The sequence below is a fragment of the Cyprinus carpio genome, chromosome A20 (assembly GCF_018340385.1).
Source record: "Cyprinus carpio isolate SPL01 chromosome A20, ASM1834038v1, whole genome shotgun sequence".
Taxonomy (NCBI): Eukaryota; Metazoa; Chordata; class Actinopteri; order Cypriniformes; family Cyprinidae; genus Cyprinus; species Cyprinus carpio.
Window position 1 is genome coordinate 16,760,170 of NC_056591.1, and position 18,544 is coordinate 16,778,713.

An 18,544-nucleotide genomic window follows, 5' to 3' on the forward strand; every position below is an offset into this window, starting at 1 on the left:
GTCTGTTAAGGCAAGTTCTGACAGAGATCAGGGCCAGAAGTATTGTGCAAAGAGCTGTGTATCTGCCACACAATGTGGATATCATAATGTATTTCAGAGTTCAGCATTAAAACTTTTTTATCTTTTCTGTGTGTGTACATTTGTCAGGGTATGTTTGCATGTTCACTTTTTTTGTTTGCTTGTTTGTAAAAGATTCCTCTTTCTCTCTGCCAGGGGTTTTTCCATCAGCAGATCTTTATACAAAAACAGATGCTTTAAATCTCCACAGCCGAGTACACAACTAACCTTTCAGAGAAATATTTATGTCTCTTTGGTATCATTATTTGTTTATTCATTTCTTCTTTCATTCAGCACACTCGTCACTGAAAACAATTATAAACAATACACAGAATGAAAATGGTGTTCAACTTTGTTGTATTAAATAAAGGTTATAGATGCATTATGTGTTTTAGAAAGCAGTCAGACTAGTGCAAAACAGGTCAAAGAGTTGGTTGGGCATCATTTACAAAAACAACAAAATTATGAAGCAAGTCAAAGGGAACATTCTCAAGAATGCTGAATGAATGCCATGTATGAAAACCTCAGAAATTACAAAAGAATTGACTAAACCGTCTCAGTCTCAACAAAAATTCCACCATGATCTTTGAAAAGCTGGAATTTATGGCAGGTCTAGAAAGTACTTGAACTAACTGCATAATGTGAAGCAAAAACCCTTGAGCCATGGAAACAAAGCAATGAGCTATGAAGCCCTGAGCAATGGAAAACAGTATTATGGTCTGAGGAGTCATCTTCAGCCCTATTTCCTGCTTCCAGATGAGTTACGATTGGATAAGGCCAAACGAGGCCTTTAACCTACAATGACCTGCTAACTACGGTGCACTATTGTGCTGCCATATAGTGACCATTAAGAAAAGAGTTTATACAGCATATTGAGATTTGAGTCACAGACACTTTGGAAACTTAATGTATATAAAAACATTTTAAACCAACTAGCCTAACAGAGTTGAGTATAACAATGGATGTCATATGGGGAAAATGTTGCTGAGTTTTTTGCTGAGTTTTTGAGTTCCAACAAATCATGTGGTGACTGCTATAGGTTAATTATGGAGCCATGGTGATGGAAAAATATGAAATAGGACAATAAAGGAAATAAATTAATGCTTTTGTTTTAATTTGCTTTCATTTCTTGTTCTCTTTTGAATTCTCTTGCAAAGGAATTGCATTCCCACAAGACATATTGCATTTCCTTGGATTGAAATAATATAGTGGAAGTAAAGACCATATTGTGAATGAACGCAAAGTTTCTAGCAAATGTTTTACGAGCACACACAAAGTTTGTCTGGGTAACAACAACATTTTTGCATTTTTGCAAGATAACACAAAATAATTAATATATATATATATATATTTTTCCCATCATCATGTCCCTTTAGGGGCTCTGTGGATTGTTCTTTAACTGTTTGTGGACATCATATATGCTGCTGTTGTATATGAAACTATATAAAGTTATATTAGAACTCATACTTCATACTAAACTAAATCAAATATGATTTTAGCAGCACCAGAATGAGGAAAACCTCACTGAACTGAAGAAGGGTTTCCTTCTTGAAGTATTTTGAAAGGTCATTCCATACAGACTTGACAGCAATCCAAGAAGCACTGAAGCTATTCTGAGGGTGGCCTCGATAAGTGTCTTACTGATGTTGTCCAGTCCCTCTAAATATGTCAGTACTGAGATGAGGCCATGCTTTGATCATACCGACACTATCTTCTGTCCATCCAGCATCCATCCATCTTCAATACCTGCTTATTCTATGTAGGGTCACAGGGGAGTGTTGGAGCTTTTCCCAACTTATCTCAGGCCAAAGGCAGGGAAACACCCTGGACAGTTGGCCAATCCATCACAAGACCAGCCGAAGTTGGAGACTCTGATATATGGGGAACTTGCTTATTGAATCTTGCTTATTGACCAGAGAGAACAGCCATATGATGTACATTTTGATTGGGTGTATGCAATATTTTATTACCAAAGTTACGGGTAACATTTACATACTAATAATTCAGAATTTAAAAAGTTGTGTGGTATTGTGCTATTCTGAATCCAGCCTGTCAGTTTTGCATTAGAGTTTGGGAATTAGTAAACCATTAACTTGTTAATTCAACCAATTCCTTCAAAACACAGATTTGGGGTGTCTCTAGAGCCTTTTCACTGGGGCATGAGACACAACAAATTATTGCTGATAAATCCTAACAATAGAGATTAATCCTATATGTACCTGAGAATCCTTTTCCTTGATAATATTTAGGCAATCATATCATATGCACTTCTATCAGCTGTAAAGAATCTGAGAGAACTAGTAAGAAAACTATATTTACCTGCAATCCATTGTAGGAAATAAAATTGCTAATGTCTTCTATTATTTGGCAGCGATTAAGCAGACTCTGTGCAGATAAAGACATGCATTAACATTTGTTCATTTAACAGATCCATATATTCATAACAATATCCACAAAAAAAAAAAAAAAAAAAATATCCAAAATATGCGAAGTACAGCCCCGGTAACACTGAAAGGCTAAACGTCTGAGTGAGTCAATGAATCAAACATTGAATCTATGTATGAGTGAGTCATTCAGTTAACCTCTTATTGGATTCCTTCGAAGACATTGTTTCATTCAAGAAGTTAAGTGAGTCCTTTGAATGAATTTTATAGTATGTGATAGTGTGATTTTAATTATGTCGTCTACATTTTTTGCATTCTGATGGTTACAAAATGTGGTGTTGCAAAATTATCTTTATAATTTTCCAGTTCTGTTTGGAGGTTTATGGTCCCACGCCAAGTCAAAAGGAAAAAAAAAATTGTAATTAAACTTTCTTGATGATGTTGAGTGCTAAAATCATGCTGCAATTTAATGAAGAAGGGAAAAAATAACTACACTCCCAAATGGGTTCTGGAACATGCTTAGTTTGTGACACATTGGGGCTTAAATTGTCAGAAGTAATTTCTAGCAGCTGTTTAAATCTCAGGTGGATTGGGATGTTTACAATTATTGTGATTACTTTTTAATTAAAAGTAATTATTAGAACAGATTTACACAATGACAGAGAATGAAATGCAGCTGGTGAGCTGAGCAGGTGGGGAAGGGCTGTTGATAGAAGCAAGAAAATCAGAGTGAATTCCTGGTTTTCTCTTTTTTCGACTCATCATTTGGTAGGTGTTGGCATGTTCAGTCACACTGCGTTTTGTAGAGTCAGTTCAGGATATTATTCAATGCAGGCTTATTAATAAGCCATTATGCTGTATGCTGTATATCTTTGGAAATCCTTTTGCCATAGGGCTGAGAGCAGTGAATGAGAGCAGCTTTTATATTTTTCCATGTAGCCTGACTTGAGTGACACTTAATGAGTTTTCAAGATGTTATTTCTGTACAGAATTTAGCAAATTTAATGACACTTCACCACACCTAGGAGACGGGAGAAAAAACTTCTCTATTCATTCATATATGTGTTTGGTTATTGTATTGTACAGATCAATTGTGCATGATTTCTTTGCCACACTTGTCATCTATTTTCATTAAAGCATATCTATACATCTGCTCATATGGTGGATGTATCTTTACTGCAGATGTAGCAGTGCCATGCTACCGTTGCACCTGAGTTTCTGTATTGACTAACGAATCTGTCTTGCCCAACTATGTTTTATGAGTTTCAGCATCTGTCAGTACTCCTGCCTGCTTGTCTCACTGCCCCTCCATCTTTCTTCTTCTTCTTCTTCTCCCATTGCTGCTCTATCTTGTTGGCCACAATGTTTGTCTCCTTGTGTCTAAGCACACATGACGATAATTCTGGCACAGGAACGCATCCCAATGGAAAGCATTAAAATATAATTCATGTCTGACGACCGTGCAAGGACGCGTATAAGATGAATGTCTCTGCTACGCAATTGTCTGTCTGTCCAGATGTTTTCTGTTTTTTTCCCCCTTCTCCTTCACTGTGTCTGTTTTTCTATGCTGTCCATCTGAGCAGTACTGAAGGTATCACTGAACTGGTGTATCTCGAGAGGAGAGTGGTTTTATCATTAGATGATGCAAGAGTGAGAGAGACACGTTATCCGTTTTCTCTATCAGAATGACTCACTTAACTATGGATACTTTGAACTAAATATTTTTGGTGTTATACTGACAGATGTTCCATTAAATAAAATAAAATCTGTTGATGTTGAAAATAGCTTGACTGATTGTCTTTTTTAAAATAGTTTTTTTCCCAATAACTGAAATGCAGAACCACGACAATAATGAAAACTGCAGTATTTGATGAATCCATTATAATTACTACTACTTCTACTACAACTACTACTAATTATTTTCATTATTATTGTTATATAAAGAACCATGTCATAAAAGCCCATCTGTAAAAAATATTGGTCCAAGATATTTTCACTTTTATATATAGTTTTCAAAGTTTCGTCCGTTGTTTTACACCAGTGAATTGCAAACTTGATACTTGCTGTGACTGAATTAGTGAGTTATTTTTTTACTGATAGGATTTTTTTTGCATGGTTCTTTAATAAGAATAAGAACAAAGAACCATCTGTAAAAACTTTTGGTCAAAGCAATTATCAGAATTCAGAAGCCAATTCTTTTTTTATAAACAACAGATGCTATTTCTTATTCCTTATTTTGGATTAAAAAACCTTAATCAATATTGAAAAACGACATCTGCAATGCTTCAGCATACTTACCCAGTAAAAGATAAAGCCTCCACTCTGAGAGAAGGTCAGACCTTATTAGTGTTTTTTATTTGTATTCAAGTATTTGTTCTAATGTCAGTAATTCAAACAAATATAAAGAAGGGAAGCTCTTTGTCCATCACAGCAAATACTTCCTCTCACTCAGCACCTCGGACCACTTTGAATGAGTTTGTGTCAGCATGAAATGAATAATTATGAATAATATGAATAATTATTACACTGTTCTTTGCATTCTATAGTTTCACCTGCAAACATCTAGTCAAGACTGAAGAGCATCTTTGGAGCGTGCCATTAAATCTTCCACAATAACACAAATATTCCACCTGTGGTGCGTTTGAGCCACATCCAGGCCCACCAGCAGCCCCTCATGTGTTTCATTTCTCAAGACAATGTTTCTTGTTTCAAGACAGAGAGTAAGTGGTTTTTCCATAATGCTATCCCAGGAATCAGGAGGAGTTCTGGGTTCTACAACTGCCAGTCCCTGTCATTCTATTATACCGAGACTTAATGGATGCATCAAAAAAAGAGAGACAAAGCTGATCTAACCCAGCAGATTAAAGGCATGTGCTAATGAAAGTTACTTTTAAAAGTAATGCAATAAAAATATTAAATTTCTCCATATAAAAATTAACTAAGTGGGTTAATAATTACTTTTCATGGAAAGTATGCATTACGCTATTTTTGTGTTACTTTTTGGGCTTGCTGATTTGTTTATCAAATACCTAATTACAAATAACACAACAAATACCCAAAAGTTGTATTTTTGATAAATTGTGAAATTATTAAGCCTCAGCTAAAGGAAGGGTCTGATTCGTTCATGACTCAGACATCACCATTGTGTCTCTGCAGCGGGTCTTGATTTCTTAACTTCAGAATTAAAAGTAATCATGTGTTCTGAAATGTAATGAAGTTAAAAAGAAAAAAGAAAAAAAGAAAGTTTTGGAATGCGCTAAAGTAAAAGAAAACATACTGTTCCTTGTTTTATTGAATTGAAAAAACAAACAAAAAAACAAGGGATCTGATAGCAATGTCCAATTTGTGAAAAATGTTTACTTTAGAGACAATTCAAAAGAGATGATTTATGTTTTTACTCAAATTATATTACTGAACAATAACATAAACATATGAATCTACCCTGACTGTTAAAAAAAAGTATTAGAATCTCAAAATCCATCACATGCTGCAAAGTGTGAGAAAGTCACATTACCAAATGACTCATATTTCCTCTGAGGCACAGAGCTCCAAATCAATTATTCCTGCTGAATTGACAAATTGTCCATTCTTGCTGCTCAAAGACACATGTTTCAGGAAAAAAAGGTTATTTATCACTACAGAAGTATCCTCCTTCATGAAGAACAGGCACCATGGGCATGTTTGTTTTTATTTTTAAGCACTCTAAGTGTGCTCTGATGGTTGTTCAACACTAACAGGAGGCGTTTACACCATTGACATGGCTCTAAACGTGTGACTTCATCTTTCTCTAAGTGTTTACATCTTGATGATGCAGCCATGGAAACGCAGCCATTTTGGGATGTGTATACAAAGGAAACTGAGGAATAAAAGACAAACTATGATCAAAATCACACACTCAAACAGGTTTGTCAAGCAGACATAAATATAAGAGCTTCATTTGTTACAGTGTGATAGCAATATCAGTCTGTTGATTTGCTTTTTGGGGACCATCTGACTTATTGTTTTTCATCCAAAAATAATAAACTTGACTTGATCTGAAAATGTCAGCAGGTTCACTTGACATGGAAACTCAGATGAAGAGGTGAAGACAACTGATTATTTTGGCTGAAGTTTAGGTTGATGTCATTTGAAAGTGAACAATCTTGTATTAAAGTCAAAAGATATTCAAAAGTTGTGTAATTGAATGTGAGATTCTGTTATTTAATGTATCAATCCACTGCCAAATTCAAAGGGGAAAGAAACATTTAAATAGTGGCATATGGTGAAATACAACATGAGTAGAGCAAAAAAAAATAAAATAAAAAAATAAATGCCATTGTAAAGACTGTAAGTCTATCCCTCATTCTCATCCGTGTTAAATTCAGTGTGATGTCTAACCTGACTAAAGTCTGACAACACGACAGAAGTGGTACGGTTAGATTACATTCTTACTACACACTTGCATAGCATACAATATGTGCTTTTTTAACAGCCACAAAGTAATTACTTATTTAAAATAATTACATATTTAGGGCTGGCTCATACAAAACATGCTTTTTTAGTCCTTTTTTTAGTTACTTTTCCATTGTTCTGTGTGAATGGCCCCGTGGAGAGTATGTGATTTCAGACGCAGCCTTCATGTGAACTGGCCTAGTCAGAAATATGACGGGGCTCTGCGTCTACTAATCGCAACACATCCAGTGTTGACAGCATCACTGATTATATGTTTTACAGTACAATAACACTTCAGAACCCACCGCTGGGTCCTGGTCTGGTGTTCTTATGACCTTTTGCTCATTGCAGGTGTTAATCTTTATTCATCCTTCAGCAAGCACACTGGAAAAGCTCTTTCAGACCATTCATGGTACTTAAGACAATAGCCATTTGTATGTGTATGGATGTCAACTTGGGGAAAGAAAAAGTGGAATCATATTAGGCTGACTGTAACCAGATACTGAATATATTTGAAATGAAAAAAAAGATATATATATATATACTTGCACACACAGCAGTCTTGTCACATGGAGTGGTCCATGGTTACACTCAAACACAATAACAAATGGTGCTCTCTCAGACGGGTGGAGCGCTGCGTTTTTTGTCTTCATGAGTCTCATGTCTAGCAGTCATAATGTGCACAGGAGGATAGATGATTATGTAACACTGTGTATAATATCAGTGTCCTTGTGCTGCTGGAGTAATTACCGAAAACTTCTGACACTGTTTGGTTATTGCACAAGATGTGATCATACCAAAGCACATTATATAAATATTATATATATACTATGTGTATATTGAAATATGACACCTCTGTGGCAGGGTTAGTTGGCTCGGAGCAACCATCTGGATGCAGGAACTCTGGGTCCTTGGTTTCTCTGCTGCATGTTTATCTCTTCTGGTGAGTTAGGACAGGTTTTCCATGCAGAGGCTAGGTGAGTCTATATTTTGGCAGGGTTGTTCCTATCTGGAATGAAAAAAAAACAACAACATAAAAACGGGGAAATAACTGCAATGCAAGAGGGAGTAACCACTGAGAACTCCAGAAACATATTACATCATGTCTCCGGTATGCTAGGAGATGAAAAACCTGTGAGTGATTTTCCTTTGATTGTTGGAGATTGTGATAGAGGTTGCAAAAAATAAGGTAAAATGGAAACATTGTGAATGTAATTCACATTAATTTATAGTTCCCATATAACTTTATGATTAATTAACAGCAGTTAAAGACATTTATTATTTTAGATTCATGATTTATTATTTCAGTATTATTTAATTATTATTATTATAGTGTTCATTTTCAAAATTAGCTTTTATTTTTATATTTTCATAATCCAAATATTAATTCACTCAATTCAAATTAATTTTTTTTGAATTTCCGTAATTTTGTTATGTGCTTTTGATTTGATAGTTTTAGTAATGTTAGTAATTTGGTAGCTTATGCAATATGTCCGTTAATTGCCAAGGCAACATTTTTCATGTTTGTTTGTTTTTTTCTTCTTCTTAATTTTTATTATTATTATTATTATTATTATTATTATTTTTTGCTTTTCATCTAATGTTAACATTTTTTATTTATTTTTATGTATTTATTTAAGCAAATAATAAAAATGATAAATATGATAAAAAGCAAATGATTTTGGATAAATGGGAATGTGCTTAGAAAGGGCCTTACTGTGAAGGAAAATTAATGGTCATTTAACAGACAAAATATGCCATATCTGGAATGCATTAATGCAAGATCTGGTTACATATGTATCTGTTCATCAGAGCTTGTGACAGATATTTTCAGACTTTCTTAAAGGTTGAATGTTAATACATAAAGTATTGTGCACCACCTCATTTATGTTCATCTTCTGCTTCAATCTTAAAGCTTTGTACTCTATATATTTTAAGGTGTCTCTGTGTGCTTTCTGCATGTTACAACAAATCTGACCTGTGATGTAATGGACTTTTCTAAGCTAGTGCCAAATTGTGTTGTCATCAGTGCTTTAATTTACAGCCATACACACTCTCTTGTGTGTCCTAATGGTGCACAAAACACTTAATGCACACCAGCACAACCTTTGACTGCTTTTAAACAGTTTTACAGCGGTGGGCCTTTTGCCCTTCACCACAGAGAGGCCAGTACCTCTAACAGAGCAGTTTTACGCATGATTAAATTGGGTGCCAAACACTGCATAACAGAGATTAATTTTAAATAATCAATCGTACACTGGGGTTGGTGGTAGTTTTAAAACATTAAACTCTGCCAGTTTGGCAGGGAAACTCAGTCTATGTAAATCTATGTTAAAAGTACACAGGGTACATATTAAACTTCCAGGGCCTAGAAAAACACCAGAGCTTGGATATAAATGACTTATCTGTCCTGGTCAAACTTGCGTGAGACTTACAGAAAGACAGATTCCTTCTCCTGTATAGCAGTCAATGAGTTTTTGATGGGGACATGATCCCAATAATGTAGTAGCCTTACTGATTGTCACTGTAAAGACCTGCTATAGTCATTCTGTCATGTTCTGGACTGCAACTCATACTGGCCCTCAGCACAGTCTGCTCTAGTCTGGCACCGGCACAAAGAGGCATAAATGATGCACTTTTCAGAACACAAGCAGGATGTCACTCCATGCCAAATGTATTAAATAGACATTTACTTCAGCCTTTTTAAATGTAATTTTGTGCAAAAAAAAAAAAAATAAATAAATAAAAAATTTTTTTTTGAGAGAATACAGCTTTGCGATGCTCTTTAGCATATTAATGTGCTTCTTATGTTACAGTACATTTATTTGACTGAATTCTGTAACAATTAATGAATTCCCAGAATTGAATTGTGTATTTGAGAAATATTAGTGACTCATACAAATCAGTAACCTATAAACATGCAGCTATGGTGGATTATAAGCATTATGGCATTTTTTCAGCAGGTTAATCGCTCTCTCACCCTCTTTCTTTGCTCTGTCTGTCCTGACTTTCTTTCGATGATTTAATCCTTTTAGTATGAGTGGTAACATTTTCCAGCCCAAGTAGCGCGTGACCTACTTTGAAAAGAGATGCACAAATAGCATGTGAAAACAGTTAAGATCCTGCTTTACTTCAATTTGAACAACTATACTGTTATCCAAAATTTTAGGTAATTGTGTCCCATATTTTAAAATAATAGAACTGGGCCTCATCTGATGAAAATCACTTTTCAAAAAAAAAACTAAATAAATAAAATAAAAAAATAAATAAAAAAATGACACTGATACAACATCCAAAGGAGAAAATGGGAAAATCCGGATTCACAAACACATTGTAAATCTTCAGGACTGTTGAAATGAACCGCATTACAAGGCAGTCGTCATTGCTTGGCCAACATCCTTGGTTTTGCCTACAGGCATTAGGGTTTACAAAAGCATCTGACCAAAACAAAGGAGGGAACACTACGTGTGTAGCCATTAATGGAATTGTTTAACAGAACTTGATGCCTCACATGTGTGGTTCTTCACAAAATTAAATGATAATGGTTTTTTAATGCTTTAATTCCCAGTATAGCACCATTCAGCAGACCCTCATTTTTGTCAAAGCTTTTTCAAAACACTACATGTTTAATGGCAAATTATTGAGCAAAATTCATCCTTGATAAGCAAATAAAATATTATTAGGGTGACCATACATCCTCTTTTTCCTGGACATGTCCCGGCTGGGATTTCTAAATTGCCTAACATGTCTTAAATTTGCATTGGTTTGACCATTCTCTGTAGATCCCACCTTCTCGCATACCATGATTGGTTGATTATGTACAATGCCTGCATGCTATTGTTCAAAGCTTTTTAGTCTTTACTGAAAAAGTATGAAACCAATAGAAAACAAAGCCAAACGGTGTGTTCGGTTTGAAGCGGCACTATAACCACACCTATAACTAATCTAGAAATCCTGGCCAAGACATGTCCAGGAAAAAGAGGACGCATGGTCACCCTACCTTTTATGACCTAATACTATGCCACAGATTAATCATACAATACCAAAAATATAAATAATTGCACACAGATCTGGTCATTCTGACATGTTGCCCAGTGGAAGCTGCCAGCAGTAAAATTATGAACTTTATAGCCAATCAGCAACTTACATTTTTGCCCTTGAAATGTTTTATTTTACCAGATGGGTCTCTCTGATTCCATTATTGCTTGGAAAAATGTAAATGAAGTGTGTGATGTGTAGTGCTACCTTTTCTGCTTAGTTGAAAGTCATCACTGGACTGAAGTAAACAACTTCAAACCTTAGATATTTGATTATGGTTCCCATGTGGCAATGTTGTCTGGCTGTTGCGAAGACAAGTTCACTGACCGGCTCACATTTTCCTCATGTTCTCCAAATCGACATCTTCAATGTTTGTAAACATATTTACCACAACCGTTTTGTTTCACGCCACTCTGCTTGAAAGTCAAAAAGTGCTTTCATAGAAACAGTCTCTTTCTCGCCTGCTTCCTCTTTTAACATCTTTAGCAGATGTGTTTGTCCGATCTAGTTTTGCTCTCTTTCTGGCAGTCCACATCAAACTCATCATCTGTAAAGACTGTTCTTCTTACAGAAGATGAATTGATACATTTTGATTTTCTTGTAAATAGCCAAAAGTTTTAGATTCTTTTTGTTTCTCTTTGATTTGAGCTTCACTGATATTTGTTGACTTAATGAGGGCAAGTTAAGGGCAAGTGAGGGCAAGCAAGGCAAGTTTACTCTTAAAATGGACAGATAATGTTTTTTTTTTAATATAGCTTAGTTATTATCTATTCTTTAAAATAAACATTACAACAACAAACTCTGGAAAAACACATAAGAGATCCCGTAGGCATGTGGAGTGTGACCGGATGCCAAATAAAAAAATCAGTGAGTTTTACTTAATGATAAGGAACTGCTGTACTCACAGATAAGAAACCTTGCTTTTTCTTTCTTGATTTGAATCCAGCTGATACCAGAGTTATAGCAGGCAGGCCAAATGATGACGAACCTTTCTAACAATGCCAGAATATGTGACTGGATGCCAGTTATTGAGCAGGCATGCCATAAGTATTGTATATTTTAATTGATGGGAAAGTATTCAGTCTTCTTGTACAAAATATGGGTATAATAAATTAGAAAGTAAGAGATATAAAGCGCAATCAAATATATGGCATGGCGAGGAGGAAAGTGCTTTCTAGGTATTTGTAATTTTAGAAGTTATAGGCTTTTTAAATGTGTCAGAATAAGGGGTTATTGCCAAAACACCTCATTTGAAATATATTTAGAATGGGAGGATCAGTTATTACCACCTATTATTATGTGGAAAGCCCATCACAGCAGCATGACCACAAACACATTTCAATCAGAAAGAATTCAACCATTCTTGGTTCAACGTGCTAGATACATAAAATGCATTAAGATGGTGACTGTAATATTTCCCTGACTTTAATTCTTTTTGTTTGTGTTGTTAATACACTGTGTACAGTACATAATAAAATGTACTCTTCGTTTTTTTCTAGAAATGTAGCAGTGTGGGTCTTCAAAGTTCACAAAAGTGATTAGTAGGAATGTTGATCAATATAATTAATATAAAATAGAATTAAAACTATAATATATAATTTACAATTATTTTAGATGATATACCTTATTATGCATCAGTGGCGGATAAAAAGGTTTTCTATTTTCTCCATAGCATCTTTATTCAAATTTTAATTGTTCCTGAGCAAATAAAAAAATATATACATTTTTCAATCTGCCCTAATATGGGCAATACTTTCATGCCAACCTTTGTTCAAAAAGAGGGTAATACAAAAATGTAAGAGTACAAAATCTCAGCAAGGTATATAAACAACAGCAAACATCACTCACAATTTGTTACATCATTGCAAATGTCATCTTCCCAGACATTACGAAGTCATTTGACGTTGTGCTTTGGTAAATAACTAGCCACCAGTTTGTGTTTCTTTGAAGTTAGTGTAAGATAAATATTCCAGGTGGAACTCAACACATGAAATTAAAACATTGTTAATAAACTCAAATACACATGCTGCAATTTCCTTATATACAGACTGATTTTTTAAAAAAGTGCTTGATATCGAATATGTAGAAATATTAGTGTTACTCAAAGTACTATATTCTTTCCGTCAGAAGCAGTTGCTATATGATTTAGGTTTGGTTGCCATGGTGAGCAATGGTTCACCTCTTGTGATTGGCTTAGAGATATAGGGACAGAACACGTGGAATGTGATTGCCTGTGATAATGTCCTCTTGGAGTTTCCCCCTGTTACCACTTTCCAGGGATTGGAACTCCACATTCATACCAGCCAACGAAAGGATGTGGTGTACGCCTGCCGATGGCCCCGAAATTCACTGGCTCTTGTCTGTATGACCGATAATATCCTGAAATCCACAAACGGCATCATGTTACAGTGCTGGCTGATCACCCTCTTAGGCAGCAGTGAGTAAACACGCACATGACATGATGATTTGAAGCTTGAAGTGAAGACAAACTACAGAGCATGCGTATATATGTCGTACCTTGAGCTGTGGGTAGGTTCAGGGAGAGATTGTGTGGTCCTGTCCTTCCATCTAGATAGGAGTCCACAAATTGGCAATGGTCCTCTCCATGGCCAAATGTATCAGCAATGCTGTAGAATGTTTCTGAAATGGAAAACAGTCATAGCTTGAGTATCCCTCAGGACCCAAACCTCAGACAGCGCCTTGTGTATAGCTGAGGGAAACTGTGGTTTGGATCAGATAATTCCAAGGCTTTTAGCACTCCAAAAACAGGGCGCTTCATATTACAGACGCACTAATCATTAGATTAAAGTTTTAAATGTATTATGTTGTTAAAAAAAGGTCAGCACCTTTCAGTCCATCTCCCATGAAGATCTTATAGCGCAGCGAGTTGCAGAGGACAACACCAACAAACTTCCTATACCAGGTGCGCTTGACAAACTGACTTCCTTTACAAGAACTGTGGGCGGGGTTATACCTGAATGAGAATGGGATCCAGATGGGCTCGCCACCTAGAAAGGAAATGAATGTCAATTACAAATATTGCATGACTGTTGGAAAATATCATGAAATAGCTAACAGTGAACTTTCTTAAAAGACTGGTTTAGACTAGCGATGTTGTTTTTTTTTGTTTTTTTTTTGGCTTGTCAGTGCAAACGGTGCAAACAAAGTCATGCTGTAACTCTTACCTGGGGGTCTCTCTATGAGCAGGGGGTCATCTAGATTAAAGAAAACAGAAATTCTATGGTATTTATAAACATTTTTTGAATCCAAAAACCTTTATGTGGGTTCAGACAAAAAGCTCACCTGACTCTGTGACATATGTTAAAGTTTCACTGAGTGGCCCCAGTCCAAAGATATTCTTGGCTTGAACTTTGAAGTAATACCTGAGAACAAGAATGAAAGCATGTATGTATTAAATCTGTCATATTAAAATCATGGTTTGCTATCATGAAGTGACTATTTTTTACAAAAGCACCTCATCTACATATAAAACTCAACTGTGAACACCTACTCAAAAGCATAAGGATCTAATCACACAGATATATAGGATTGATGAGAAAAAGGCAAAAGAGTAGAAAGAAAGGGAAAGAAAATAGTGAAGGAAAATAAAAGAAAAAATTATAGGAAATAAAATCACTGTAAAAAAAATGAATAACGGAAAATGTACTGGTAATTTTCTGCCAGGCATTATCCAGTAATTTTATGGATAACTGTAAGTAACAGTAAGATTTCTTTTAGGAAAAAGGATAGGAAAAAATGAAAAGAAAAGTGTAGAAATAAAAGGGAAAATAATGTATTAAAAATATATATATATATTAAATGGAAAGGGAAGAACAGAAATGAAAATATATCATTGAAAAATAAAAGAAAATGAAAAAGAATGAAAAAAAGTTGGAAAATGAAAAAAAAAGATAAAAGGAAAGGGCACAGTTAAATTGTGTATTAATAAAACATGCATGAGAGAAAGTTAGAAGAGTGAGCCTCTGGCAAAAGAGAAGGCTAACAAAGTGTAATAACAAGAAGAGACTGCATGTTAGAGGGTGAGCAAGAGAATAACACATCAACATGGAATTTCCAATCAGACAAAACATCTTTGTGACAAATACCAGACCACAACACTTATTCTGCCCTGACTCTGGCACATCCTTTACCGTAGAGTATAAATTAGACAAGTAAAGAAATCAAAACAGAGAAGTGTGATTAAGTTCAAAGGGCAGCACTAACAGCACTCACAGCCTTCTGTTCTGCCAGTAAGAGGCTGTTCAGTAAGCTCACGCTTCACTTGGTTTAACTCAGGACCCATTTAATGACATAAAATCAGCACTGCTGGATCAAATTAGCACAGCCGTGTGGAAACTCTGACCAAAATAAAGAGAAAATGGACAATCACAGTCAGACCGCCAAAGGAAGACTGGGGAGGGGGCCTGTCATATTTCAACTAGGATGTGTGTGTTACTGTTTGTGTGTCCATGTGCAACCATAAATTATATGTGTATGCACATGTGCATCTTATTATTCCTTGTTCTTCTGACCATAATTCTTTGTGGAATCGATGCAAGCTGCGGTCTCGATATGGCATCCAAGTGGTTTGTCATTGTTACTTTGACTAAGAAGGAGCTGTTATTGTCCAAAGTCTAGACTATTTACCTATTTCTAAAACCTATTATAAATCATTCATAAAACTTATCAACACTTCATAGCTGAATTGTAAAGTTGTCAGTCAGTGAGCTCGGCTGAGAGGCTAGAATAACAGAGGCTTCTAAATGAATCCCAGAGGACAATAAAAACAACTTCATCCTCACATTCAACACTTATGAACCAAACATCTCTAATGAGTGCATACGCATTCATGTGTTTTCTCAAGGTATTGATGGAGAGAGTGCATCTGCCTTTCTGGGAAGATGTACATAAAAAATGTCAGTCAAACCTGGGATGTTTCATACAGCTACATGCGTTTATGCATGTGTAAGTAACCCATGTGTAGCTCCAGACGAGATCTCTGTGTGTTTTGTTTTGCATTTTAAAGCTTAATATGTGCTGAGAGTGCTACACTTTAAAATTATAACTGAAAGAGCAAAAATATTTAATAAATAAAAATTAGTAAGGGATGTGCAGAACTTTCTGAATGATGGGCGTTCCAGTTCTTTGGGACAGATCATGCCTGCTGTAATGCACCAATACTTAGTAAAGAAAGTATCTAGATGGGTCTGGTAGACAGAAATGTCTTCACATTTGTGGCAAATGTCCAGACAGGCCATAAACACCTCCCTTATAATATCTACTGCTGCAAATATGTGTTGGTAGGGGTTCACAGTGTTATAGCATAAGCAGCATTCGAGAAACAGACACATGCACAGTACATTTCAGTGAATATAGCTGAAATTGAGTCTTGGCCAAAAGCCGGCAAGTTCTGATGAGTTTCCACAGCATAAAATATCAGTTTCTCTAGCTCTTGTAAAAATTAATTAATTAATTATTTAGTTATTATTAGGGCTTTCGGTCTAAAATAATTAATCCCACTTAATCTTTTTTTCTTTTCTTTTTATTTTTGTAGTTAACACATGACATTCCTTTTTAATGAAAGAAGATTAAATAATATGCAACTTGAAATTGAAATTTATGCAACAGTACTCTTTATTTGTTCAAAAACTAATTATTTAAACTATCGTTAAAAAAAAGTGGGGTCAGTAAGATTTTGTGATGTTTTTGAAAGCAGTCACTTTTGCTAACCACGGGTGCATTTTATTGAGTAAAAATAGTAATATTGTAAACTTTTTGGAAACTGGTTCTTTTTAGCATTCTTTACTGAATAGAAAGTACAAAACAAATATCTTCACTGTCAGTTTTAAACAATTAATGCATCTTTAATGGAACCTTTTTTTTTTGTTTTTTTTTTTTACATTTCACCATACTTTGAAATAAAGCAAGAAAGAAAGAAAGAAAGCTATCTAAATAAAGCATATAGCAAATAACGTTTGCTAAACATCTTGTCTGAGTTTGATTTATCAGTTCCAATCTGCTCTAAAGATTCCGATTAGTTAGAAATCACACAATACAGAATGAAACCGATACGTTGTCAGACTGAATATATGCGTTAACAAGTTAACTATGACAGCCGTACTAATTATATATTAGTCCCCAGCTCCCAGGTCTTAATCTGTCACATATTTTACATATTCAGCTACATCTCAGATCAGTTATTTTGTCACAGTTAGTTTAAGGCTATCACTATTTCAAGACAATGTTGCACAACAAGGGGAATATAAACAATGCACTCATATAAATTTATGTTAAATAAAGTATGTGGCAATGATTTTATAGCTTAGAATACCAGCAAACCTAACAGACAGCTTCCCATCATATTGTTGAAGTTCATGGATTAAGCATGATTTGAGGGCTCCCGAAAGATCTCCACTGAGAACTCAGACCTGCTTTGTATTCAGTTTCATAAAATATTGTGGACTATTGAACATAAATGCTTAAATATGCAAGCGCAAACATGCAAAAGATTGTAAATTAGTTTATAAATTGATGGGATATGTTTGTGTCTGTGCATGAATCCTGTCACATGCCGGATCGCACCTGGAATTGGGCTTGAGATTTTCAACAGGAAGGTGGGTTCCACTTGAGGATCTGGTTGACCATCTGTTATTTAGGACATCGTCATAGGATGCACTGTGTACCATATAGCCTATAAAAAAGAGGGCAAACAATTAAAGCATACTCTAAATGTGAGAGGTTCAAACACACTGAAATAAATAAGCATGTATTGGTCATGTCTGCGAAGGGATTCCTCAATATAATCCTAGTTCCTTATTATGCCATGGAAGGATTAAACTGCTGCCAAGACAGCAGGATGTATATAAAACACATGCGTAAATTTTCCATCATTTAATATGAAAGAGAGAGGCAGTGCAGGAGTGGAGCTTTATGAAAGAAGGAAGGATGACTGAAAAGGAGTGAAGTAGAGTGGAGATAAAAATATATAAATTTTTATTAAAGGAGATTATTAAAGGAACAGGGTTTTGCAAGCAATTTCAGTTGTTAATAACCATCAGTTGCTAACTTCACATACAATACTATTCAAAAGTTTGGGGTCGGTAAGTTTTTTCAATGTTTTTGAAGGTCTCCTCACAAAAAGTTAAAATAATAAAAATACTTTGTACACTCCTGTGATGGCAAGGCTGAATTTTCAACAGCCATTATGTGCATGTGGACAAAGTTGCACCATTCATCTAAAGCAACTGTATCGGTTGTCAGTTGGCAGAGAATCCCCTGCATTTAAACCTCTGAACACATCATATCATGACACTAACAGTGGCTATGGGAATTGCCTCCCTGTTTGTGTGAATCAGGATGAAACTGTCAGGGTCAATATTTTAGAGCAGTGTTATATATAGCTTTGTGTTTGGAAATGCACATTAAATAGAAACCAGTTCAAGACAGTTCAGCATACTACACGTTTACAAATTGGGGTACTTCAGAATGTAGGTATTTCAGCGCACAATCCTTCAACTTATTTACAAACCATACAAACAAAATTACAAATTACGAAACAAGCTAAAATATGACATAATTAAAATTAAGCATCTCTAGAGTTTTTTTAGAGTAAACACAGCTTTCTATGAATGTGA

General features: G+C 35.2%; 1 protein-coding gene across 1 annotated transcript in view; it reads right to left on the reverse strand.

The window, feature by feature from the left end:
• Positions 1–12,563: 12,563 nt before the first annotated feature.
• The window catches only part of LOC109072324 (fibronectin type III domain-containing protein 1-like), a 31,981-nt gene continuing 26,000 nt past the window's right edge, over positions 12,564–18,544 (reverse strand). Inside the window, 6 exon segments of the mRNA XM_042777870.1 lie at positions 12,564–13,289; positions 13,428–13,550; positions 13,757–13,918; positions 14,096–14,125; positions 14,214–14,293; positions 17,493–17,601. Coding sequence (XP_042633804.1) covers positions 13,174–13,289; positions 13,428–13,550; positions 13,757–13,918; positions 14,096–14,125; positions 14,214–14,293; positions 17,493–17,601 — 620 coding nt within the window. The 3' untranslated portion in view covers positions 12,564–13,173.